Consider the following 26,736-nt stretch of genomic DNA (forward strand, 5'->3'; position numbering starts at 1 on the left):
GGAGTGGTTCTGTGTACACCTGGCCATGGTGAGCAGGCCAGTGCACTACTGTTTCTGGAAGGAAGCTGTTGGCGCTCTTGGATGTTGTGCAGGGTCTGGGTTGAGCCCTTCTGTCACTTGTGAAACCTTAGGGTGCATTTGTCTTAAGCTCCTGGTGGAACCCCCAGCCTCCTTAAGGGGCTCGACATTAGGATTTTTTTGTTGGTTTATTCGCTTGTTTTATTTTTCCCCCTTTCTTTTTAGGAGGAAGTAGGGAGTTGGAGTTAGGAACTCGTCCCCGCTAAGTCTTGGGTTCGGCTTTCTAAACGGTGTGCAGTTGAGCATGTTTGACTGTGTTTGGGGTCTCACTGGGCAGCTCTGCAGCTCTGCCGACTATATTCCTGTTTGTTGTCGTCGTCGTCGTCTTTTAAGTATGCCTGTGCTTTACTCAGCCTTCACTTTCCATTTGAAATGATCATAGATAGCTTCAGAGGATGTTGCAAGAATTAGTAGCGAGGTCCAGGGTACTCTTTCTCTTCTGCTGGTGACCATTACATCACCATGGCACCTTAAAAGAACCGAGGTTACGTGAGTGGAATCCTCAGAGCCTAGACAGGGGTCTTCAGATTGCATGCACACATGTGTGTGCTGTGTGCACACCTCCCATGCACTGTGACTCCAGCTCACACTCAAGATGCAGGCAGAGCTATTCCGACTCTTGAGGCTCTTCCTTGTTCTCTGATTATGGTGGTACCCACTCTGTCCTCCTCCCCTCTGTCCCCAGATCACAGTCATACTTAACCTACTCATAATTCTCTACAATTCTGTCATGTTATGTTTTATGTAAACAAATACTCGAAACATGGAACCTTTGAGATTGGCTTTTTACCCTGCGCTGTTTCCATGAGATCCACCATATCTTGCTTGTATTGGTGCATTGTTCATTTCCATTGCCAAGTAGTATCCCAAGGTCTGGATGTGGTTTGAGCACTTCTCTGTTAAAGGACACCTGGGTTGCCTTCAGTGTTGGTTTATCACCGATAAGGTTTCTGTGGATGTTCACAAACAGGGTTTGTGTGGACATGTTTCTTCACTATTTCAGGAAAGTACCCAGGAGTCTAGATTATAAGGCAACTGTGTGCTGTTAATAAAATAATTGCTAAAGACTTCTCCAGAGTAGGCATTTCATTTTAGATTCCTCCCTGCAGTGGAAACACCTGGCTTTTCTGCATCCTGACCAGCATCTGATGGCACTGATTTTTATTTTAGCTGTCCCAATAGGTGTTTTAATAAGTGCTGTAAGCTTACTGTGGCTTTAGTTTGTACTTCCCTGAGGTCCACAGGCTTGCACACCCTCTCTGCATATGCACTGTCTGCATGCCCTCTTTGGGGGAAAGGCCATTACTTCACTGCCTTAAGCTTCTTTCCCAACCAGATTGTTTATTGAAGCACTGGGCTCCGAGCATCCTGAGTGTGCCCGGCTGCGGCATGCATCCTTTTCCCACAGTGGGTTTTGTCCTTTTATTCTCTTTCTGGAACCATTTTGAAAAACTAAGTCCATACTTTTGGTAAAGTCCAATTCACTGATTTTTTTTTTTCTTCTCTTTATCCATGATGCTTTTGGTGTGCATTGCTCCTGAGGATGTCTTGCCTGGGCCTGTGTCCCAAAGACTGTGTATGCTTGCTTCTAAAATGTTCACATTTTATGTTTAAATTGTAAATTAGGTCTTTTAGAATCTGCGAGACTTGGTGTTGACCTTTATTCATTCTTACATTTTTGAAAAAAAAGTGATTCCTTGTGTGTGTGTATCTGTGTTTGCATGTGTGGGTGAGCGTGTGGAGGTCAGAGGACAACTTGTAGGAGCTGGTTTACTCCTCTACTACGTGAGTTCTGGGGACCGAACTCAGTTTGTCAACCTTGACAGCAAGCACTCTTACCCACTGAACCCCATTTTTAAGTAAATTAGCATGAAAATGTGATTTGGCTATGGTTTTCACACATTTGGTTTTGTTGGCACTCTTCTCCCACACTCTTGCCTCCCATCCACTCCCCAGAAAAGCTCCACATATGTCCATTATGACCTCTCTTCCCTTCCCCCTCCTTAAGTCCACCCCACCCCCACGCTGGCGGTCCCTTTTCTGGTTTCATGACCTGAACCTCCCATATGTAAAGCCTCAAGTGTAGGCTCTGTCTCTGACTCACAGCAATCTCCACTTCTAGTCCCACGTACTAAGGTTACGAGCTGCCAGGGCCAGCTAGTTGAGAGCTTTTTGAACAGCACATGAAACAATGGCGTAAAACACAGGTAGAAAGCATAGTGCTTATAATTCAGTAACACAAAGACTCTGAAAGAGTCGAATAGATTGAGTTAGGATATATTTAAAAACAAGAAAAGATTAAGAACAATCTTAACCTCTGCCACCTCCTTACTGTGTGTCCACAGGGAATTTTGCCTCCAAGGTAGAGTGGGATGAAGATCGCTCCCATATCTCAGAGTTGCATGAGGGCGAAATAGGTAACACATAGGTCAGTCACACTCAGCTCAGTGCGGACACATTGGTACCATTATTATTAAAGATGGCTACCATTATTATTAAACCATCAGAAGTGCTCACTGGGTAAGGACACTACCACCATGCCTAATGACTTGAACGAGTTCCCTGAAGTTGTCCTGTGACCTCCTCGTGGATGTGGTGGCATGTGCCTCGCCTCCTTCTCACTAAATAAAATAAATGTAATAAAAAATTTACAGAAACAGTAGAAAAGCAAACTCCTTCCTAATGTTGTGTGTTCTCATGTTTACCTACAGAAACTCACCCTTCTCTGGCTTGTGGCATTGTTTCAAGCATCACATATGATTGATCATGTAATATTGGAAATGACGATACTGTATTCACACTCTAGTTCCGACTCTAGAACAGGCCTTTTCCTTTTTGAAAACAATGAGGGAATAGAAAAAGATAGCCTTTCTGTGCTGACCTCAGCAGACGGCAGGATGCATGGCCACTGCCCCAAGGTTGGATTCAGCCAGGACGTGATCTGACCCTCCTGACCCACAGCTGGACTTCCTCTTCCTCAGTGACTTCATTATTTTGTTTACAGATGGGAAAAAAAAAAAAAAAAGAACAATAATTCTCACCCTGAGGGTGAGCGGCAGAGCCCACTGGAAGGCTTGTTAGAGCACAGGGTGCTGGGCCAGCCCCAGGAATTCTGCTCCAGTGGGTCACAGACAGGCCGCGGACTGTGTTTCTAACACACCTTTGAGCTGTGCTGTTGGAACACACAAGAAGAAGCATGGCCGCAGAGCGGGGCCCTTTAAGTGGGGCCTGGCTGAAGCAGCCTTCTCTGGAATGGCGTTTGTCTCTAGTTGAGAGGTTACATTTGGAGTGGGCTGGTTTCTGAGGTGAGGTGAGTGGCCGGTGTCCCTGTGCTCTCTCCTCTGCTCTCAGGTCATACGCTGTCCCACACCCTTCCCCTCTCCCCCACCTGTCTCTTGTCACTCAGAGGACATTCCAGGACTGGGCCTGTGCCACTGGAGACAGGTCATATTGCCTGAGAAAAGTCAGGTGGCCTCTGTAAAATAAATGGATTTGCTAAATATTTATATTCTAAAGTTAACATGGAGTTTAAGTGGAATAATGAGTATGAGAGTTCTACAGAAGAGACAAATGTAAGATACTACACAATCAGGTTGAAAACCATTTTATTTTTTAATTAATGTGTATCTGTGAGAGGCTATGTGCAGGTGAGTGCAGGTGCCCATGGAGGCCGTCAGCCAGCCTTGCATCCTCTGGGGCTAGAGTTACGGGGGTCTGAACGTCCTGACACGGGTGCTGAGACCTGAACTCGGGTGCTCTAGAAGAGCCGGGGTTGGTCCTAACTGTTGAGTCGTACTCCAGCCCCTTTTTAAAAGTGATTTTGTGCACCCTTAATATGTCTTTGGAGCAGTGTCTTTGGAGTTGGGGTGGGCCATCTCTCCAGATGCTAAGATGGCGACCACCCACCTCTGCACATGCCAAGCACCACTTGGTCACAGGTGCATAGACATATGGGAGAATTCCGGCAGGGGATGAGCAGTTGGCTTGGGTGTTCTGAGCTTCTACACCGAGATGTTGTGACGGCACATTGACAGATGGCTACAGCAGCAACCGGAGACAGGCGCGAAGGCTGGAGTGGTGGCACGTGCCGTTTCCTTGCAGGTCAGAAACAGGATTCTGTGTGTTTCCCCCGTCAGTTTAGGACAGATGAGATCTGTACCATATCTTTTTATCTTTTTCTTTTTTTAAAGATGTAGACCTCTGGTGTTCCTAGACACCACCAGCCCCCTTAAATCAGTGGCTGCTTAAATCAGTGAAAATCTGAAAGCCCAGGTCTTCATCTCTGCTGGCCACAATCCAGGCCATAGCAATTATTTCCACCGTTACAGTAATTTCTGCCCAGTGCTGGCTCACAGTGAAGGTAGCTGTCAGGTGACAGCCAGGAGCACACTCAAGAAGGACAGGCTGAGCTGCTCTCTTGGAAGCCAGCTGCAGCCAGATGGGGAGTGCTCTATCCGTGGGTGTCTCCCCAGGCCACTCTTCTCGTCATCTGCAGGACAGATGAGTTGGTATCTGTGATATGCCGGAGTGTAGCTCACAGGCTCTTATCAAAAGGTGCCTTCTGTTTCTAGGCTGCTCAGCTCACGGGATTCTCCCAGGGGCTCCTCCTAGAGATGGATAAACAGAGGGCTGGGTAGAATTGGCACAGAGGCCCTTCCTTCTAAGCAAGGGTGGTGACAAAGCTCCCTCGGCCACCCCACCGTGGTCAGCCTCATTGTTGAACCAGCTTTGGTCATCCCGAGCTGGGGGCTAGCCCGCTTCCGTGGGCAGTGTCTGGACTTGCTCACATCACTGCCGCGTGTGTCATCCTAACTGTTACGTCATTTGAGAGTGTTGTGTAAACTGTCGAGTTCTTCTTCTAACCAACCTCTCATCCCCAGGTCTCTGCAGATGACCTCTGAAACAGAAACTTTGCACATACTTTCTCTTCCTTTGGTGACTAGTCTTCCTGGCTCTTGTTAGCCTCAGGCATCGCCAGGACAGGCTTCTGCCGTTGTCTCCCAGGCCTTCGGGGCTCTTGTCCTTTCTCTGTTTCTTCCCTCTTTTCCTCCATCATCGCAGAACAGGCCCAGCAAGAGAAGCTGGCAGACGGCTTGTCTTACAGGCTTGCCAGCAGCAGTGAGAAGGAGGCATCTCCCGCTCGGCTGCGCTGGTCCTCTACCGTTAGGGTAGCTTTGGGTACTGTGGCTCAGGAATGGGCGCAGGAATACAGGTGAGGGGCAAGCCTCCCCCTTCCGGAAGGGCTTTGGAACCACATTTCTTGTTAGCCAGTCTCCTCTGTCTGGGGGCCTCGTGGAAGGAGTACTTCTCTGGTAAGGTCTGTTTCCCTGGGAGTGCTCCCTTCCTCCTTGAGTATCTCTGACATTGCTTCCCTAGGGATCCCCCCCCCCCCCCCGGTAGCTCTGATATTATTTTCATTACTCATTCTGGAGATATAGGGGAAAGTTGAAAGGTTTTTGTTTTGTTTTGTTTTAATGTCTAAAACAAGGTTTTTCTATATAACAGTCCTGGTTGTCCTAGAACTTGCTCTGTAGACCAGGCTGGACTTGAACTCACAGAGATCTGGCTGCCTCTGCCTCCCAAGTGCTGGGATTAAAGGCATGCGCCACCACCGCCAGGTGAGAGTTGAAAGATTTAAAGACAGGCATACTAGGAATGTCCTTTCGTAGAGCTGTGGGGAATTGGGGGCACTGGAGAATTGAGGGTAGGTAGTCCAGGGCTGTGCTGTTTCGAATGACAAATAGATTTACACATGACCCTGGGGAGTGTAGAGCAGGAAAGCAGGAATAGGTCTAAAAGGCCTACTCTGAAACACATAATTTCCTAGTTCCAAGTTTAAAAAATGAGATTTCCAAAAACTGTGAAGTTTCTTACATTTTCTCCAAAGTAAATTCCAGGAGTTTGCAGGGGGAAAATGAAATAAATACACATTTATATTCTGGTAACATTTACTCAGTGACTTAGGTCATTTTATTAGTTTAGGAGCACAAAGCAGGGATTTTAATAAAGGCTGCTTGCAAACGAACAGGTTTTGCAGTATTGAGGTGGTTTGTATGTGTGCGCACACCCGCTCGTGGATGTGGGTGCCAGAGGGCAATGCTTCCTCCATTGGCCCCTCCCCTGTTTCCAGTCTCCCACTGATTGTGGATTGGCTGGAATTGATAGCCAATGAGCTCCAGAGATCAGCCTGTCTCTGCTTCTTCTGAACAGAGAAAGCAGGCCCTCTGGCCTGGGTCAGGTTTTTACGTGGATGGCGGGATGTGAACTCTGGTTCTTACATGTGACAAGGACTTTTCTGACTGAGCCACCTCTCCAGCCCAAGGTTAGCCATTTTTTTATTGTAAGGCCGCCATTACAAATACATTCCTGGAATTTGCTTGGAGTATTTTCACTTTCTTTTGTGGACAAAGGTATCTGCTGAGCATTTCTGAAGTGATTTTTCTTGTTTTTAGACAAATTAAGCAAAAAGTGTACAGACGTTTGAATGTGAAGTGTCCCCATAGTGTTTGAACACTTGGTCCTCAGCTGGGGTAGGTGTTCTGAAAGGGCCAGGGACATTTAGGAAGTGGAGCCTCACTAGAGGAAGTGAGTCGCTGGAAGTGGGCCTGGAGGTGTGGTACCCAGCCCTGCTTCCTGTGCACTCTTGCTTCCTGATTGTGAACACATTTTTATTACTGCCTCAGAGCTGCTACCTAACCGTTCCCTCCGTGATGGAAACCATGCCACCAAATCGTAAGCCGGAATAAACCCTTCCTTCAGTTCTTTAGTCACAATGATAAAAAAAATTCCTGATTTCAGAAGCGTTCACTCTAACAGTGTCTGCCGAGTGGGTGAATCGACTGTGACCTCACCAAACATGAACAGAGACTCAAGTGACAGCTTGCCAAGGAGGGCGCTGATCACTGGGAACTATCAGTGTGACCCGTCCTAGGATCACAATGAAGAACCGTGTGGACCAGGTTGCCTGTGGGACACTGTCTTGATGGTTGACTGACCCAGCCCACTGTGGGAGGTCCCATCCCCTAGTCCGGCCCTGCTTAAGAGTGAAGAACGCTAAATGAGCAGCCAGCAGCCAGTGCTGGTGCATTTGTGGTCCGTGCTCTTGACTGGAGACATGGTGTGACCCCAAGTCTCAAGGTCCTGACACTGTGACTTCTCTTCAGTTACGGACTGTAACCTAGAATTGTAATCCAACAAATCTCTTCCTCCACCAAGATGTTTATTGTAGGGATGTTTTCATCACAGCCACAGAAATGAAGCAAGAACAGGCACTATGGAAACGGTGTGTCTTTTTGATATTTAAGGTCTCCCAGTACCAAATACTGGATGAATACCAGCTCGATGTCCTCTGCCCCCATGAAACCTATATTTTTTATGTTTATATATTTTAGTGTGCATGTGTGTGCATGAACGTACACTGACATTCACACATATGCATGCATGTGCATGTGGAGGCTGAAACTCAGCGGTCAGATGCCGTCCTTAATCATTCTCCACCTTATTGTGTATTTATATTTTTTTCTGCCACCAGGGATTGAACCTAGGACCTCATGCATGCTGGTCAAGTGTTCTGTCACTGAGCTATAGCACCCAGTTTTCTCTACCTATGTTTTGAGACAAGGCCTCTCACTGAACCTGGAGCTACCAGAATAGTGTTAGGCTAGACTCCCTGGCCAGGAGTCCCTGGAGGCTCCCCATCGCACCGCCAGCACTGACAGCATATGTGTGCACCACCACGCCTAGCCTGCATGTGGCTGCCTGGGACCATCATGCTTGTATGACAAGTATTTTACCAAGTGCGCCGCCTCTGCAGCCCCTGGAACTTATATTCCAACAGGAATTCAGTGTAGGAAGACACCAGATAATAGACTGGGTGGTCTCCCCAGCCCAAAGTAAGAGCAATTTTTGTGTCTTGTTTCTCCTCCTGGCTAGAACATTACAAGGCTCACTGTGTGGGGGTGCTGAAAATTAATTACCACAAGTGTTATGATTCTAGAAACCTGCTTTTAGCCTCACACATTTAGTTTCGCCTATGTTGTCAGTGAAAGGGACTGAGTCACCTCCTCAGGGAATGCAGAGTACAGATTTGACATTGACCTTTACCTCAGTAGACCACTCATGAACAGAAAAATTACAGAGCAAATGTTCAGGCGAGGGCTGGTTTGTTTGTTTTCAGTGCAGAAGGCCGATCTGTCCCACCCCACCTAGCATCCTGTCAGCACCAAGCTGTGAGGTGCTGTGAACCTCAGGGCCTGGCTTCTGATGGCTCTGCAGACCCCTTGGCTCGGGGCTTGTATGACACAGTAGCTGCACAATTTGGGGGCTTGGAAGAGTCTTTGGGGAACGCCAGCTATTCCTTTTTTGGTCTTTGCCAGCAGGACTACAGCAGCGCCGTGTCAGAGGAATTGTCAGGGTAGCCTTCCCTCCTAGTCCCAAGTCCTTAGAAGTGGAACTGGTTTCCGTGCGGATTGTTAGCTAGCTGAAAACTCTGACCGCAGTGTGACCCTGCAAGCTTGATCTGCTGAGCTGCTTTCCCTGTTCTTACAGAACCCACTGACTTCTCATCTTTATGTATGTGAGTTCATGTGTGTGTGCAGGTGTGTATGCATGCATGTGTGATTGTGCATACAGAGACCATGGTTGACATAGAATGTTTTCATCAGTAGCTCTCCATTGTATTCTTTGAGACAGGGTCACTCACTGAACTTGGGTTCATGAATTTGTCAGGCTGTCTGTCCATCAGGAGGTCCGCCTCTGTTCCCCAGTGCTGGGGTTTTAGACGTACCACCACATCTGGGTCTTCCCCTGGGAGCTGGTATACTAACTGAGGTCCTCATACTTGTGTCACAGGCATTCGCCTGACTGAACCTTCTCCTCAGCTCCCTGTGATCATCTTGTGAACATGATTCTTACTGTTGATTTCCCCATTTTCATAAACTAGATGTAGCTTTTACTGAGCACTTACTCTGTACAGGAGCACTGCGTAGCCCTTGTCTCTTTTAGTGGACACATCAGCCAAAGTAGGAGTCGTATTATTTGCATTTGCTGTTAGGTAAAATCTGAGTCTGATGTCCCGTAGTGATAGCCAGTGAAGTGACTGTCACTAAGCAGATTTGCCAAACCAACGCCCAAAGCGTGCATACCTTTGGCTGTTTTTCCTGTCTTCATCTTTCTAATACTGGTGTTTTGTGCAGCAGGGTCATTCTCTTTCCTCTTCGGTCACTCTGTCCTGGTGTCCGTCCCCTCTCCGGGACTGTCCTGGCTTCCTGTTGGATGAGTCACTGCAGTGACTTTCCCACTTCCTAAGAGCAGAGTGTGTCACGGAGCCCTGCTTCACCCTGTGAAGTAGTCCTTGTTGGCTTACATTTCTGCTCATGAGCCTTCCCGCAGGGTCGGCTGGGCAGCTGTCTGTCTTCGGCTGGGCTGTCCTGAATCCACAGTCCCCTCATCCGGCAGAGTGCAACCACCCTCAGCCCGCCTGCCTCAGTGTTCACTTGGAGGTGCTAGGTCTCCCCTTTTGCCTGGGCTGGGAGGTAACTCACTTCTAATTAGAATCTGTTTTTACATTTTCATCTTAAAATTCTCTTACATTTCACATCTTGCAGGCGTATCCCATGTAAGGGATGGGTAAAGTGTGTGATACAGAGCAGTGTTTCTCAAAGAGGTCTCTTTGGAACCTGGGAGATTCCTGAGTCTTAAACACCACCGTCCCAGTAATCCTGATCACTGGCACTTTTTTCTGCATGTTGACGTTTGTCCTGGGACAAAAACGATGCTGTAGCAATGTTGCAGGGGGAAGAATGCCACACTTGACTGTGCCAGTGACCAGTTTATTCTGCACATACAATAGAAGACGGAATTTAAAAGCCTGTTTCCCTCAAGAACACTCTAGATGAAGCAGTGCAAATGATTGATGTAGTCAGATCTCAAGTTCGAGTACCATTTACTGTCCCGTGTCCAGGAGGAACTGCCTCTGCCATAAGTGGAGGAAAGTACTTATGCACCTGAGATGAGGGACATTTAATGAGCTGCTTCAAAGGGAAAGTGTTTTTTAATCCAATACACATTTATTGTATGTGCATGAGTGTCTGCCTGCATGTCTGTTAAGTATACCATGTGTGTGCAGTACCCACAGAGGTCAGAAGAAGGCATTGAATCCTCTGGAGCTGGAGTTCCAGGCACTTGTGAACTACCACGTGAGTGCTGAGAATTAAACCCAGGTCCTCTGCAAGAGCAGCCCGTGGTTACTGAGCCATCACTCCAGCCCTGAAAGTTGCTCACGGTTACAAGTTGCAGTAATAGTCTCCCAGTTCTGTTGTGTTGTGAAAATAGCGTCCTAGTACTGTGAGAACACACCCGTAGATGCTCAGTGTAGCATCCGCTGCTATAGTTTCCCCCTTCTCTCTGACCCTCAGAGAAGCTGCCCTGGATGATCTGTTGTTAATATAAGAAGGAACACTGGTGCGACTCAGTCCCACGCTCTGCATTTCCCATGCCACACAGATCTCCCTCCAGTTCCCTCTGTCCCCTTTATCTAGGGACTCCACATGACAGCCGCCTGCCTGTGTGCGGTGATTACCCCTGGATCTCCAAAGCCTCTCGCTCCTTTATCAGAGCACTGGCTGTCCAGCAGAATCTGGGCAACTGTGCGTGTTGTTCTAGAAGCAAATCCTAGTATCTTAGGGGCAAGGACGGACTCGCTTATTTCCTTGTATTTACAGGTCCTGTCGCGCTCTTCTTGAACATGCTCAGCACTTTGGTTCACACTGATAAGAGCTCAGAGACATTTCTAAGTAAGCACAGCTGAGTTAAACTTTAGACAAGTTTAAAGCCATTTATCACATGTCATTTGGAGGGAGTCTAAATTAAGCAGGCATCACTGCATTGGTTTAACGCGTTTTCTGGAGTAGATGGCTTGGTCGATGGAATAGGATTCTTTTGATGCTTGTTTGGAAGATCATGTATGGGGCCGAGAATCTTGGAAGCTTCATTCATTACTTCCCACACTAAATCCTGTGTTTCCAATCATGTTTTTTAGGGAAAAAGAGAGTGAGAAAGCCTATTCCACTGTGCATTTCCTCTTAGAAAAGTACATATTGTGAACAGGTTGTGTGTTGTTCACAGGTATGTGTTTGTGCATAGATGTATATTATGAGCAAGTGTGTTGTGTGCAGGTATGTGTGTGTTGTGCCCAGGTGTGTGTTCACAGGTGTGTTGTGTGCAGGTGTATGTTGTGCACAGGTGTGTGTTGTGTACAGGCGTGTATTATGTGTAGGTGTGTATTGTGAGCAGGTGTGTGTTGTGTTAGGTGTGTAAGGATGAGGAGGACTTGCTGCCTTTACAAGTCTCGCCTTGTCTCAGGTGCCTACCGTATGGCCTGGCTCATTCCTTGTTTTCTGACTGTGTTCTTGAGATTTCCAGCTCCCTTTCAGTCAGTGTTTCCAGGCATGCGTCTCCTTGAGTGGGGTGCCCCACACCTCAGGAGAACCTCCAGTCCTGCCTGAACTGGGCGCCAGGTCCCTGGCTCCAGCTACGGGCATTTGCACACTCAGCTAATTCCTTAGCCCTTCAGAAGCTGAGGCAGAAGCTGCAGTTGGTTGTGGTGGTGGAGAAGCCTTTTACACGGTTAGAGGAGGCTAGATGAGCTGGAGTGAAGCAGCTTTCAGGGGCAAGGGAAGCTTCAGATGATATGTAACAAGAAATTTGATGTGTTGGTGACATCTGGGAGTCATCTTGCTGTCCCCTGCAGACCCCAGAGAACCAGTATTAGCTGCAGAGGGGACAGAAAGTATCACTGTATTTTAGGGAGCCGAAGGGTGCAAGGGATTACCTGGAACTCAAAGGCTGCTCAGAGAGGGGGCCTTAGCATTTTCTCTCAACTGTGTGGTGCTGAGAGTGTCCCAGAGAATCCTGCTTTGTTCTCTGTGTGCTCAGAGGCTGTGCCTAATTGTATATGCTAAATCCACAAGTGCACAGCCCGTCTTCAGAGGCTTCGCCGTCTCATGAGGGTGGTGGCAGCATCCTATCTTAAACAACACTGTCGCCACGTCCAGGGCTGTGGTGTTAAGGGTTAAGTTTTGTATCCTCCAAGCATAGGCTGCCGTGGTGGCTGATGGAGGAGTATGTGCAGGAGAGGAGAGGAGTTATATGCAGGGGAGGGGAGGCCCTCCAGAAGAGGTAAACCTAAATAGAAGTAAATCTACTGAGAATTTAGAGCAGGGGGAAGGTGTGTGTGAAGCTAGGGGGTGGTACTGGGAGGATGAGGTGACATGCGCAGGATGCAGGATGCTGCAGGATGCAGGATGCTGTGGCAATCAGTGAGATGACGGACAGCCAGAGGAGGAGCTTAGTGATAGACAGCCAGGAAACCAAAGACCAGAAGGTTATGTACGAAAGAAGTGGCATGTGGAAAGGAACCTAAGGACGGGGAGTCTCAGTGCCACCCTCGCCCGTGTGTGTGTGTGTGTGTGTGTGTGTGTGTGTGTGTGTGTGGTGTGCGTGTGCGTGTATGTGGTGTGTGCGTGCGTGTGCATGTGCATGTGTGTGTGTGCACGCGTGCATGGTGTGTGTGTGTGTGGTGTGTGTGTGGTGTGTGTGTGCGCGTGTGTGTGGTGTGCGGCGTGTGTGCGTGTGTGTGTGTGTGTGTGTGTGCGCACGCGTGTGTGTGCGTGTGTGTGTGTGGTGTGTGTGTGTGTGTGTGCGCATGCGTGCGTGTGTGCGTGTGTGTGTGCGCGTGTGCGTGCGTGTGTGTGGTGTGTGTGTGTGTGCGCACGCGTGTGTGTGCGTGTGTGTGTGGTGTGTGTGTGTGCGCGTGCGTGCGTGTGTGTGTGTGTGTGTGTGTGTGTATGTGTGTGTGTGTGTGTGTTGGGTGACAGTAGTGTGACTGATGCCTGGACTTTAAATCTCAAAGTGTCTCGGAGCCTGCTCAGTTGACATGGTGATGGATGCTGGATCTGCCTCTGAGGAGTCCACCAGTTGCCATGGGAACAGAGTTGAGCTGCTGCTTACAGTCCCTTGCCCTTCCTCTTTCCTCCCCTAGAAAGATGGTTTCATTTTAACTCTAATTCATTTTTCTTCAACGATGAGACCCTTTATCATCTCTACGGTTAGTGAGAGGAAAAATCTTGGTCAGGTTGCATCACCAGCCGGCTTGGAAGACAGTCACAAAGAAAGGGACAGCCTAGAACTGTGGAGGGACATAGGTTTCTAGTGCCCCCAAAGCAAGCCAGAAGCACCGGAGCTCTGCAGGGGTGGGGGCATGATTCTGTGGCCTGTGGATTTTGTCAGCCAAAGGAACGGCTCTTGGTGAATGGGTCTTGTCAGTGTAGGGAAACATTGAACTTCCTAGAATTTCCTCCAGTTTCAGGGCGTCAGCCTTTGTTGATCACAATAGAGAAGAGCCTTGCTTTTCTTCCAGTCAGGGGCACAGGGAGTTGCGTGGGCCTCCCTAGACCACCTCCCCAGAGACCTGGCACCTCATGCTGAGCTTGGCCTCCTTTCCAGTGCTTTGGCCCTGTCTCCAAAACTCTCAGCAGAGGGTCTGGTTTACAAGAGGTTAGGTAACTTAGATCAGGGGGCCTTGCATAGAAATAGTCCTTATGATGCCCGCCCACACAACATGCTGTACAGCCATGCTGGACAGATAGACTGCTGAGCCAGCAGCCAGAAGAGGCCCTTGATCTCCCTACTCGGGCAGGGTTGTTGGTCCCCGGGTCTGAGCCAGGCCTTACAGGGGCCTTCTGGGTGGTAGTGGCATCTGGAAGCCTTTTGTGGCTTCTTGCAGCTCCTGCTCCCCATAAGGAAGTGCCAGCAAAGAAAACAGCATTCTGCTCAGGCTGTGCATCTGCTTCCAAGTTCTCATTTCAAATATCCTTGGTCTGGCGTTTTGCTTAAGAAAATAGAATGAATTTTTGCTAGAGAAGTCCCCTGTGCAAGAGAATGAACTAACACAGGCAAGAAGGGCTAGGAACACAGGCCAGGGAACACCAAGGCCTGGCAGACATTTTCTGTCTGACCTAGGAATGCCGTCTGGGCTTTGAGACACGTACCACTGCCGCTTCCCCTGGCTCTATGTGAACTCTGGTTTCTCAGGGGGTCAGTGCTGGGGTAACCCCACTGTTTCTTGCTGGGGTGGACTAGAACTACCTGGGCAGCCTGTTCATCTGTAGGGTCTGCTCTCTCATTGTGGACCCTCTTGCCTTCCGTCAGCACCCAGAACCCTGGCAGCTTTGAAAATGTCTGTGAGCGAATGTATGAGCCCTGAGTGTATGTGAAAGATGTCTTGAGTGACCATAGACCTGTGATCATAGCCAGGCACAGTGTCGTGTGTGTGTGTGTGTGTGTGTGTGTGTGTGTGTGTGTGTGTGTGTGTGTGTACACTAGTTCTTTCATTGACGACCATGTAGTAAAAGGCCGTGTGACTTTGGTGTCCTCTGAGGACAGGTTCCTTTAAAGACTGCTCTTCCATGGCATGCTCAATTACTTGGCTAGCCATGGGGAAAATGAGAAAAGTGGTTGGTAGGAATGCTGTTGCGGCTGTGATGGCTCAGTGCAGAGCCCATGGTGAGAACTATATTAAAACCGCACACATTCTCTCCCCTTATGTGCGTTTGTATACACACTATTGCTCTTACCGTATTCAAAGTCTGGTCTCTTAGTCACATGACTAGACCACAGCCTGTAAAGTTGCTGCGTGCTGTCCCACAGCACTCCTGACCCAGCACAGTATTAAGAAAACACCAGTTTGACTGGAGCCCATGAACTCTTGACTCCATACCCCACACTTGGTACGTGAGCTTGCAGTGTGGGGGTGGACAGTGGTGATTTGTGGGTTACTCTTTTCCCTGATGTGCCCTGCTTTCCTCTAGCTTTGGGACCCCCAACATTCACTCCATATTGGAGTCATTCTGAGAGCTTTATAAAAGACAGCCTGGTGATACATGCCTGCAAGCCCAGCTACTCTGGAGGCAGAGGCAGGGGGATTGCATGTTCAAGGTTTCCTTAACTACAGAGTTGAGTTGAGTTTAAGACTAGTCCAGGCAACTTAGTAAGACCCTTGATCAAAATAAAAAAAATATTTTAAGAAGTAAGAAATAGATATATCTTAGTCAGTGGTAGAATGCTTCCTGGTATTTCCAGGACACTGGGTTCAGTCCTACACACACACACACACACACACACACTGCAGTTGCCTGGGCCCTACCCTGTACTGGGATTTGAAAAGTACCCCAGGTCTCTAATATGCAGCCAAGCCCTGGGCCTTGCTCCCCTCTAGTTTGGCGCCCATCTGTGGGTAGAAACTAGGTCAGGATTTGACTGTGAGCAAAGCCGTATAGAGTCACCAGTTTTAGCCCTAGCTTTCAGATTTATAGGTCTAAGAGATGAGGCCCAGGAAGAGGTCTCACTTTTCTTCTCTTCAGGGCGGTCATTGCACATGGCTGGAAGGAGACGCCTCGGGCATTAGGACTGTGGTCTTAGACTGATCATGGTACCATATGTCTTTCATGCTTAGTGTGTAATCATCTCTAAGGTGAGAATCCCAACTGAATTTATTTATTTTAAATTTATAAGTATTTTAGCTGCGGAAATCATAACTCTATCTTTCTGGGCTAGGTATGCTCATTAACAAGAGAGCACACATAACACATATGGATGCTGTTTTACCTGTGAGGGACAAGCACTCAGGGAGAGGCTGCGTTTCGGTTTTTTGGCCCTTGGTGTCATAAGTCACTAGTAGCTCTGGTCTTGTGCAAAACTTAGGAGAAATTTCAGATGCCTGGTTTAAAACCATTGCTGAAAATTGTTTTGTTTTTGTTTTCCAACATGGAATTATCTTTCAGGCAAGTAGGCAGGGATTTTAATAAGAAATAAGAAATAATATGAGTCTCCAGAGTAAAGTGGGGAAAAAAATGCAGAGCTGTAATCTTGATGTCCACACAGAGGTATCAGAGCAGGAAGGGAAGACAGCCCAGTATGCCAGAGTCCCCGGCCCACACGTGTGCTGTGGGTATCCCTGAAGTGGGAGCTCGCGTTTGGTAGCTGTGGGTCCGAGTTTGACTCCGTGTGTGTGTGTGTGTGTGTGTGTGTGTGTGTGTGTATGTGTGTGTGTGTCAGTGTGTGTGATGTGTGTGTATGTGTGTGTGTGAGAGAGTGTGTGTGTGTGTCAGTGTGTGTGATGTGTGTATGTGTGTGTCAGTGTGTGTGATGTGTGTATGTGTGTGTCAGTGTGTGTGATGTGTGTATGTGTGTGTCAGTGTGTGTGATGTGTGTATGTGTGTGTCAGTGTGTGTGATGTGTGTATGTGTGTGTCAGTGTGTGTGATGTGTGTATGTGTGTGTAGTGTGTGTGATGTGTGTATGTGTGTGTGTATGTGTGTGTGTGTGTGTGTGTATGTGTGTGTGTGTGTGTATGTGTGTGTGTGTGTATGTGTGTGTGTATGTGTGTGTGTGTGTGTGTGTGTATGTGTGTGTGTGTGTGTGTGTGTGTGTGTGATGTGTGTGTGTTGTGTGTGTGTGTGTTGTGTGTGTGTGTGTGTGTGTATGTGTGTGTAGCAGATAAAGGAGCTGAATGGTCATTGCATGGCTGAGGTCCACCCCCAAGCCCCTGGTTCTTCAGCAACGTGAGACTCAGCCACTTCCCAGGGAGCCGGAGCACGCTGGGTCCCAGCCTGGGACATTCTCTTGCCGACAGCTGTCCTCCTCACCTTTCTCTTTCTGGTCTGCTCCACTCCCCCTCTCTGGCCTCTCCCTTGACCATTTCAAAGGTCGGGCCTCCTCCCGTTCCGCTGAGGACAGCGGGTGCTGCCACTGTGACAGTCTCGGCCTTCTTCACTCAGCAGGTCTTGAGGACTCCTGGGTCAGCATGGTGGGTGGCCGGATTTGGGGCAGTTGTGAGAAGTACCTCTGGAATTTTATGAATGAAACAGGCAGACTCACTGCCAGTTGCCATGTGGGGGACGTGAGTCACGCAGGAAGGAGGGGCACGTGATTGGCACTAACACACACATGGCTTTCTTTCTCCAGCTCCTCCCCGTGTCTGCTACAACCCCAGCAGTCCTGTGCAGATTCTGGAAGAGCCCGCCTACTTCTACCCAGACTTGCAGCTCTATTCTGGGAGGCATGAGGCATCCGCTTTGACAGTGGAGGCAAGCGGAGGCCTGAGGGGGAAAAGCGGTGAGTCTTTTTGCTGTCTGTGTGCTAGGAGCACGAGGAGCAGAGTTTCTCATTTTCAGCTCTTTGCAGTAAGTAACCCCTGTGCCTGTGGCTTCACTTTCCACCACTCTGCTTACCCAACGTCGATGGTGATCTGAAGTATTAATTGAAAAATGCTAGAAGTAAATAGTTCATAAGTCTGAAATACTCTTAGGGCAGTATGTTGTCATGAGGGAGCTATTTTACTATTGTCTATCACTAATAATCTCTTGTTACGAGTAATTTGTGTTAATTTTCTACACGTGTACACACACACACACACACACACACACACGCACACACACACACAGACGCACGTGGCATTTCCTGGATCTGGCACTGTCCTTGTTTTCAGGATTCCTCCGAGGGTCTTGGAATATATCCTTGAGGACGAAGGAGGGGCTGTTGTGTTTCAGACATTTCTTCATTCTCTAGCCTGGGGTCACCATACTGAGCTAAGAGTTGTCTCATGCTAGGGGATTTATTTTAATTTCACGTTGTGCCATGATGTTAATAAGACCATCTGGGGCTGGAAAAACAGCTCAGTTGGTAAGTATTGTCATCCAAGTACTAGGGCCTGAGTTGGATGCCAGAATGTAAAGAAACTGGGCGTGGTGTGTGTGCTTATCAGCCCAGCTCTGGTGAGGTGGAGAGAGGCAGGTCCCTGGAACTCACTGATCTAGTTATTGATTCCCGGGTCCCAGTGAGAGATTGTCCCAAAAGACCAAGGTGACCTTCTCCCCCACCCCAAGGCTCCGAGAATATTGTGGGAGAGAGGGCAGAAATAGTGAGAACTTGGGGACAGGAGGGGTGGAGCTCTGTTCTCATGACATGGCTGTGGCATACTTGAGCTCCCAGCAGCTGTGGGAGCTGCACAAGACCAGCCCAGCTCCATCAGGCAGTATCCCAGCTGGCAGCACTGAATTTAGCAGGTTACAAAAAGCTAAAAGAAAGAAAGGGAGAGGATGGTAGGGTGGGTATGAAGTAATGGCGCCCGAGGTGGGTAGTAGGATCGAGATACATCATTTATGTGAATGGAATTGTCAAAGAACAGATAAAGGATATTCTGTTAAGAAAAATAAGGTTCATGGTTCCTGAGGAGCAACACGTGAAGTTGTGGCCGCCACACACACAGGTGTACCCAAACAAGCATGCAAATTCACTCCTATACACACCATAAAAAAGACGATTTCCTATGGGATTCTCTCCAGGAGAATCTTCATGTCTTCATACATAGGTGCTTCAGAATTAAATCATCTAAACCCAATTATTCTCTGCTCAAATTCTAAATACGTTCTCCTGCCTGTTCTCAAATCATTTGCCTCTTTTCTTCCCTTCTCTGCTTTCATTTTTTTTGTTTTTGCAAATAAGTCAGAACTTCAAAATAAATCCCAAACCTTAGTAAATAAGGGACCTTCTCCTTTCAAACAACTTTCTGGTGGCGATGTCTCGGGGTGATGGAGAGTAGTGAAGCCATTTCAGGAAGGATCCCAGGGCTCCTGACAATGTGACCCCTTTTTCCAATGTAAAAAGAATTTAGTGGTTTTCTTGCCAGGTGAATGAGATGGCCACTGAAATCCACAATGGCCGTCTTCCCTTGGATTCATTTGTTATAGGTGTTACTGTTTTGCTGTCTCTCTGTGTAGCCCCGGCTGGCTTGGAACTGACTATACTGACCACTATACTGGTGGTCTCTGGGACAGGGAGGGAGACAATAAAGATTTTGTGGATCCAAGACAGAGGAGGTCAGAAGCAAGAGGTTTGGGCTGTTTGGAATCTCCCAGCAACTGGTTAGCAGAGCCTGGGCCTGGGGAGGGGAGCGCGTGGAAGAGAGTTGGATAGAGCAGGTTGGGACAGAATCTGGGCTTGCTTCTGCTTTCTTACTGTCTGTCACTAGTGTGAAATTTCTTGATAATAACCAAGAAACGAACAAGACACGGGATGCAGGAGTTGAAGAGGGAAGGACCGTGTGTTGGAAGTGCTATCAGCTGCCATTGCAGAGGCGGGACCTTGACTCAGGAGCTGAAGACAAGCGTGGACATTTTGTTCAGTGGAGCTTGGGACATACAGACTAGAAGAGGCAGGAAGTGTAAATGGAGTCCGGGAATGAGGGTACTGAGGTGGTGGCCTGGGTGCTAAACCGGAAGAACATTTTAAACAGAGGGTAAACAACCAGGTTGAATGTTCTAGAAAGTTTGCATGTGTAACATGAGTCCCAAAACTCAGGTTGGATTTGGTTACTATTCAGAGCAGAGTGTGTGATATTTGGAACAGGGGGACAGCCAATGTGGGTTGCCTTCTGTGGACAGCCCTGAGAGAAGGAAAGGAATGATGGCGGACCATCATTAGAGGTCTGGCAGAGGGCCGTGGGTGGGAAGACTTAGGTCAGTTTCTGCCACAGCAGGGCTGTTAAGAAAGGGAAAGGTAGATCCGATCACAGAGGAGACAGGAAAGGGACGGAAGGGGCGAGCCGAGTCCCGTGAGGCATTGCAGGGGGGTGGAGGTGCTGGCACCTTCGGAACCCGGTCTTTAAATGACACCCTATTGGTGTCTCCTGGAGACAGCCTGTTAGCTCGGTTCCTGTTTGTCTTTCAGTGGAGGACCCTCTCTCCAACTTCCACTCCCCAAACTTCCTGAGGACCCCAGAGGTGGAAATGAGAGGTTCTGAGGATGTGGCAGCTGGAACAGTGTTACAGCGGCTGATCCAGGAACAGCTGCGCTATGGCACCCCGACCGAGAACATGAACCTGCTGGCCATTCAGCACCAGGCCACAGGGAGTGCAGGGCCAGCCCACGCCACCAACAACTTTTCTTCCACGGAAACCCTCACTCAAGAAGACCCACAAATGGTCTTCCAGTCGGCCCGCCAGGAGCCGCAGGGTCAAGAGCACCAGGGGGACAATTCGGTGATGGAGAAGCAGGTCCGCTCCACTCAGCCTCAACAGAACAATGAGGAGCTGCCCACATATGAGGAGGCCAAGGCCCAGTCTCAGTTCTTCAGGGGACAGCAGCAGCAGCAGCAGCAACAGCAGCAGCAGCAACAGCAGCAGCAGCAGCAGCAGGGACAGGGGCCCCTCGGCCACACTTACTACATGGCCGGAGGTACCAGTCAGAAGTCCCGCACGGAGGGGAGGCCCACGGTCAGCCGGGCCAGCAGCGGACAGGCACACAAGGACGAGGCCCTGAAAGAGCTGAAGCAAGGCCACGTCCGATCCCTCAGCGAGAGGATCATGCAGCTGTCACTGGAGAGGAATGGAGCTAAGCAACACCTCCCTAGCTCGGGAGATGGAAAGGGCTTCAAAGCTGGAGCAGGGCCATCCCCGGCCCCGCCTGCCTCGAAAGCACTGGACCCTCGTGGCCCTCCGCCCGAATACCCCTTCAAGAGCAAGCCAATGATGTCCCCAGTCAGCAAGAACCAAGATCACGGCCTTTACTACAGCGACCAGCACCCTGGAGTACTCCATGAGATGGTCAAACCTTACCCTGCACCTCAGCCTGCGAGAACCGAAGTGGCCGTCCTGAGGTATCAGCCACCCCCAGAGTATGGGGTCACCAGGTAACGATCAACTCAGCTTTGCAAGCTCAGCCATGTCTTTGTAGTTTAGTCCTTGTGAGGCATGTTAACTTTTTATCAAAGCTTTTCTCTTGTTTGTAGTGTTTAATAAGCCATCTGGGGGCTCAGATACATGGAAGGCAGAAGCTAGGAGCATCTTCCATTCTTAGCAGAGGGCAGCTGGGAATGAGTTGTGTGTGTGTGCACACATGTATGTGTGCACACATGTGTGTGTGAGAGAATGTGGTTATGCATGTACAAGTGCATGTGGCGACCACAGGAAAAAGTTGGCTGTCTTTGGTGGTGTTCCTCTGGCACCGTCTACTTTTTTTGTTGTATTTTAGACAGGATCTATCCAGAATTCACCAGTTAGGCTAGGCTGGCTGGCTAGGGAGTCCAGGGATCTACCTGTCTCTGCCTACCCAGCACAAGCATGGGCTGTCACGCCCACTTTCTTGATGTGGGTTCTGGTACTGAGCTGGGTCCCTGTGCTTGGGTTCCTGGCTGTAAGGCAAGGACAGCCATCTCTCCAGCCATCAAGTTGTTTTGTAGTTTTTTCTGTTATATTAATAGACTACTCCCTCTCCCCTCCAGATTCCCCTTCCCACCCCCTCCTTCTCTTCCTCTGGTTACTGGGTCAAGGTCTTACTAGGTAGACTATGCTGGTCTTCAACTCATGAGCCTCTTGCCTCTGCCTCTCAAAGCTGGGATTATAGGCATGCACCACCATACCTACCTTTAAATTTTATCATCATACAATTTAGAGATGCCTTCTCTGGCTTTCATGGGCACTCACACACATCACACACTCACACACATACATACACACACACACCACACACTCACACATACACATCACACACACATATCACACACTCACACACACCACACACACATATCACACACACACACCACACATACACATCACACACATCACACATACACATCACACACATCACACATACACATCACACACACATACATCACACATTCACACACATATCACACACACATCAGACACACATCACACACACACCACACGCGTGTGCGCGCACACACATATCACACACACACCTCTCTCTCTCACATACACACATCACACACACACATACATCACACATTCACACACACACCCCACACACACATCAGACACACATATCACACACACACACAAACACACACCTCTCTCTCACATACACACATCACACAACACATACATCACACATTTACACACACACCACACACACATCACACACACATCACACACACATATCACACACACACACACACACACACATATCACACACACACACACACACACACATACTCACAGACTCTGGATGCTAGAATGGAGGCATTAACAAGACCATGGAAGGCCCTTAGTCCCACCTCCTTATTCAGCAGACATGAAGGTAAAGCATGGAGATCTGTGGTAGCAAGGCCTTGGCTCCAGCATCCAGCTTCTTGCTCTTTTGTTCTGTTTCATCTTACAGTAGTGTAAGTGTGCCTGCAGACTGATGGCCAGATTCAGCATTTCTTCCTGCGTGTGCCCTCTGTGCAGCCTCGGTCCACAGACACAGACGTGGTCCCTTCCCCAAAGCTCCTCGAAGAGTTGTCTCTGGGGAAACCGGTGTCAGAACACATCGCTGCTGTTAGTGTGGTGTTCAGCCTGGAAATATGCAGAAAGCACTACTTGGTCGGATAGGATAAAAAGACTCGAAGTCAGAGGAGGATTAAGGAAGCTTCCCAGAGGAGGCAGCATTGACTGGGTCTCAAAGGATTAATAAAAGCTGTAGGTAGAGTAGAAAGGCATCTCTAGAGGCAGGAAAGCCACGGGAATGGCAGAGCCCAGGGCATAGGTGTGGAAAGCTGTGACAGAGAATGTGTTTGCTCTCTGGACATTATGCCAAGGAGTTTAGTGTTAGCCTGTTAGGCGTGAGAAGTGTGGTGTTTTCAAGCAGATCCTGCATGCTGGTGTTTAGTGACTTGCTTCAGTGGTGGTTCAGGTTAGACAGGGAGATGGGGGGTGAGGGTGGGGGGTGGGGAGTGGGGGGTGAGGGGGGGGGGGGGGGGCACAAGGCCTTTCCAGGAAGGTCAGAGTCCAGAGAACTGGCGAGGGTGTCCAGGAGTAGAGGAGTGGTCTCTGCTAAGAGAGTCAGGAAAATAGAACTGAAAAAACTGACTGGCATGTGTTTGAGACATTGGGCATGTGGCCTGGAGAGAATGTGGGAGGGGCCAGCATTGAAGGGAAGAGCACTGTCCCTGAGAAGCCAGGTGCCACCTGCTGTTATTGGATGTTGTGGTTTGTCTGTGTCTAAATTGAATAAGTTAGAGCTCCTGATGGGACCCCAGTGTTTGATTAGAGGATCCACCTGGCTCTACATCTTCTGGGAGGGGGCTGGGTGCTGGCACCTACTCCCCAGCTCTGACACATTTGACTCTAGGTGAATTTGATTGTCATGTTTCTGTTCCTGTAACCAAATACCTGGCAAAAAGCAACATGTAGGAGGGACAATTTATTTTGGCCCATGGTTTGAGAGCATGGTATCTGTTGTGGCCGGGAAGGTGTAATGGAGTTGGAGCAGGGTGGGGTATGGCCTGACCTGTTACTCCTTACATCTCTGTGGACCAGGGTGCGGAGACCCTGGGCGGGGGTCGGATGCCAGCACTCAGCTGATTTTCTACTTAAATCCTTCTTTGTTCAGTCTGGAATGTGGTGCCACACACATTCCATGTGTTTCCGCTTCACCTAAGCTTCTCTGGAAACACCCCACACATGCCCAGAGGTGTATCTCCTGGGTGGGTCTAAATCCAGTGTAAATGAGGATGAGCGGTCGCCGTGTGGAACGGCCGTTGGGAAGCAGCCTGGCCAGCCCTGAGCCCTCAGAGCGTTCTTCCAGCATGGGCTCAGCCTGACTCTGCGATGGAGCCCAGGAGTTCTCTCAGCTTTCCCCTAAAATTGGTCACACTTCTGGTGTTTGTATCACACTGCCATTTCATAGATCACCCCAACATTTCTCTCAGCCTCTAGAAAGTCTTGATCGTGATGGAAAATCTTTCCAGATGAAGTTCCTTCTTCCTTGCTGGCCTACAGTTTTTATGGTTGTGTTTTACTTTTGTGTATGGTGTTTTGCCTGCGTGTATGTCTGCACTGCCCCTGGAGGCCCAAAGAGGGTGTCGGATTCTCAGGAACTGGAGTTGTAGATAGTCGTGAGCCACCATGTGAGTGCTGGGAATTGAACCCGGGTCCTCCATAGGAACAGCAGTGCTCTTGCAGAGCCGTCTCTATCAGCATGTAACCTGGGCCCTCTGTATTTCTTGGCGATAAACCATAATGTGAGGTGAGGAGCAAATCACTTCCTGGAGGTAACCCTGGTGAGTTGGGGAGAACACCATTCGTCTTGAAGTTCTGAGGTCAGAGACAGGAAACGTCCCAAGGATTAGAGTGCCCTGCTAAGCTTGGTGCTGGAATTTCCATGCCACATCAAAATATCTGAGAAGACGTAATAGACTGGCCATTGAGACTGGCCCCAGGGCTATAAGGCCACTCTGTGAACACAGCCGTGGCGAGCCAGCCTGGCTCCAGCAGTACAGCCTTTGGCCAGCTACGTAAACAAACCTGTCTTCACACAGCCTGCTCCAGACATGTGTCGCAGAGCCTGAACTCTGGGGTTTGAACCTGAGACTCAGTGATGTGCAGCATTATGCATGACCCAAGAGACAAGCAACCCTCCTAGGGGTCTCATGGGGCAGTTCCCTTTTCTGGTGCTTAAGGGGGTTGTACATTTGTAATGGCGATGACTTAGGATGCTGCAGGCTATTGGGTACATGCTACATACAAGGCAACATAGACCAGGATGGGCCCTGACTGAGCTCCCTAAGCCATCTTCCTACCTGATGCCACAAGAGGCCCTGCTTGGATCTAATGGATACCTAGAAACTTGGCCCCACCGATTACGTTTTGAGACTTTCTCTTTCTTGCCTGCAGGCAGGTCTGAAGAGTGTGTGCTAGAACTTGGGTCGAGAGTCTGAGCCCTAGTCACTTATAGAACTCTTCGCCTGCTCTGGCACACTGAAGGGGGAGCTCTTGGCAGTGATGTCATCCCTTTTAAGTCCTGTGTAAACTGCTAAGAGCAGTCAGTGGCCCACAGTTGTCCTGCAGCATCGTGGTCGTGGTCCCTTCTGTGAATGAGCTCAAGCAGCCACGAGGAGGACAGTGCTGAGAACAGGAGAGCCAGGGCTGGGGGCTGCTCCCAGGAGGTGGCTCTGTTCTTCCTGGGCTCCAGTTTCCTTTTCCTTCACCTGGAAATGAAAGTGGGTCACAGCGAGGACAAGATGAGACCAGGGCTGTCCCTGTGAGGGTGGTGACTTCCTCCACCCCCAAAGCAAACATTTGGCTATTAATTCTGACTCACTCGTGGCTTACGGAGTGGGCTCTGTTAATGGACACGAAGGCCCGAATGACATCCAGGAATGGCTGGGCTTTTCTACCAGAGCAGTTTGGAGTCTATTAGTCAAGATGCAGCTTTGTTTTCCTAAGAAGTCTGTCTATGCTTTTAAAAAAGAAAGAAAGGAAGGAAGGAAGGGAGGAAGGAGAGAAGGAAGGAAGGAAGAGAAAAAGAGAGAAAGAGAAAGAAACAAGAGGAAGAAGAGGAAGAAAGAAGAGAAAGAAAGAAAAGGAAAAGAAAACTAGAGCTGCTAAAAATTACATATTAATCTTGTATTTCCCAATAAACCACTAATATTGTAAAACATGGGATTTAGAAGCTAGATGTAATCAATCTTGAATATGTCTTGTTCCTAAGATTTATATACTTTAATCAGGATCATGTATAAAATAAGGCAGAAACCTGTTTTCTCTAATAGCTGTTTCAATTTTCCATTACAAACATATGGCACTCAGTCACCTTAGTGGAGCACTCGGGGGGCCGTGGAGCACCGTGGCAGGAAGGCAGAGTTTTCCCCAGGCCTACTGTATGCAGACACTTGGTGTGGCTTCTCTTCCTTAACCTTTGCAACCATTTTAAGAAGTAGGGACGAGGGGTTGGGGCGACTGGGCGAGAGTTGCATCAGTGTCTGTGGCTTGCTCCCATTTGAGTGGGGTCTGTCGTGGAATGTGGTCAGCACCGGCTGTAGACTAATGACTGTTTCAGTAAGAGCCACCTTAGGAAGAGGCGAGCAGCTGTTGGTGAGGGACTCTGGAAGCCTTTCTTCTCCGCCCGCCGAGCCTGGGCATGCCTTTGCCCTTCATCGTGGCTCAGTCATGTCTGTTCAGCAGAGGGGCTTTGATTTCTAGCTTCCCAGAAACAAAGGAAAGGCTGCTGCCTGTTGGTCGGTCTTCTGCTCGTCTGTGAATGTACTGACTTGACTTTTGGTAGGTAGATGCCTGTAAAGCAGGGGAGGGTGGGGTCTGGCCCCAGCCTTCTATCCCAGGCTGCTGGAAGCTCCGAGAAGCCAGGAGCTGTGGTTTTCCTTGCACAGGGCTGGCTTCTTGCTTCTTGTCAGAAGCATGGCATCACCGTCACCTTCCTCCTCATTCTGTTCAGTGAATGGGCAGTGGATGTCCTGTGCTGTAGCTGGGGAAGTCTGCAAGTTTGACCAGATTGTGCTGCTACTGTGGTCTCTATCAAGATGCATTGCGCATTCCTTCCCTAGAAATGTGATGTGCAGGGTCATTGTGCTGGCTAGTTTTATGTCAATTTAACACAAGCTAAAGTCATCTGAGAGGAGGGAATTAAGAAAATGCCTCCATAAGATCGGGCTGTAGGCAGGCCTGTAGGACATTTTCTTAATTAGTGATGGATGTGGGAGGGCCCAGCCTATTGTGAATGGTACCATCCCTGGGCTGGTGGTCCTGTGTTCTATAAGAAAGCAGGCTGAGCAAGCCATGAGGAACAAGTCAGTAAGCAGCACCCT

General features: G+C 49.0%; 1 protein-coding gene across 5 annotated transcripts in view; it reads left to right on the plus strand.

Moving 5' to 3' along the window:
• Nucleotides 1–26,736, plus strand: part of Amotl1 (angiomotin like 1) — a 128,277-nt gene that overhangs the window by 63,641 nt on the left and 37,900 nt on the right. For all 5 annotated transcript variants that reach the window (XM_037207757.1, XM_037207758.1, XM_037207759.1 and 2 more), the window contains 2 exons: nt 17,100–17,249; nt 19,863–20,823. In XM_037207757.1, coding sequence (XP_037063652.1) covers nt 17,100–17,249; nt 19,863–20,823 — 1,111 coding nt within the window. The remainder of the gene's footprint in view (nt 1–17,099; nt 17,250–19,862; nt 20,824–26,736) is intronic.

Source organism: Peromyscus leucopus, chromosome 7, assembly GCF_004664715.2.
Source record: "Peromyscus leucopus breed LL Stock chromosome 7, UCI_PerLeu_2.1, whole genome shotgun sequence".
In the NCBI taxonomy this organism is placed as follows: domain Eukaryota; kingdom Metazoa; phylum Chordata; class Mammalia; order Rodentia; family Cricetidae; genus Peromyscus; species Peromyscus leucopus.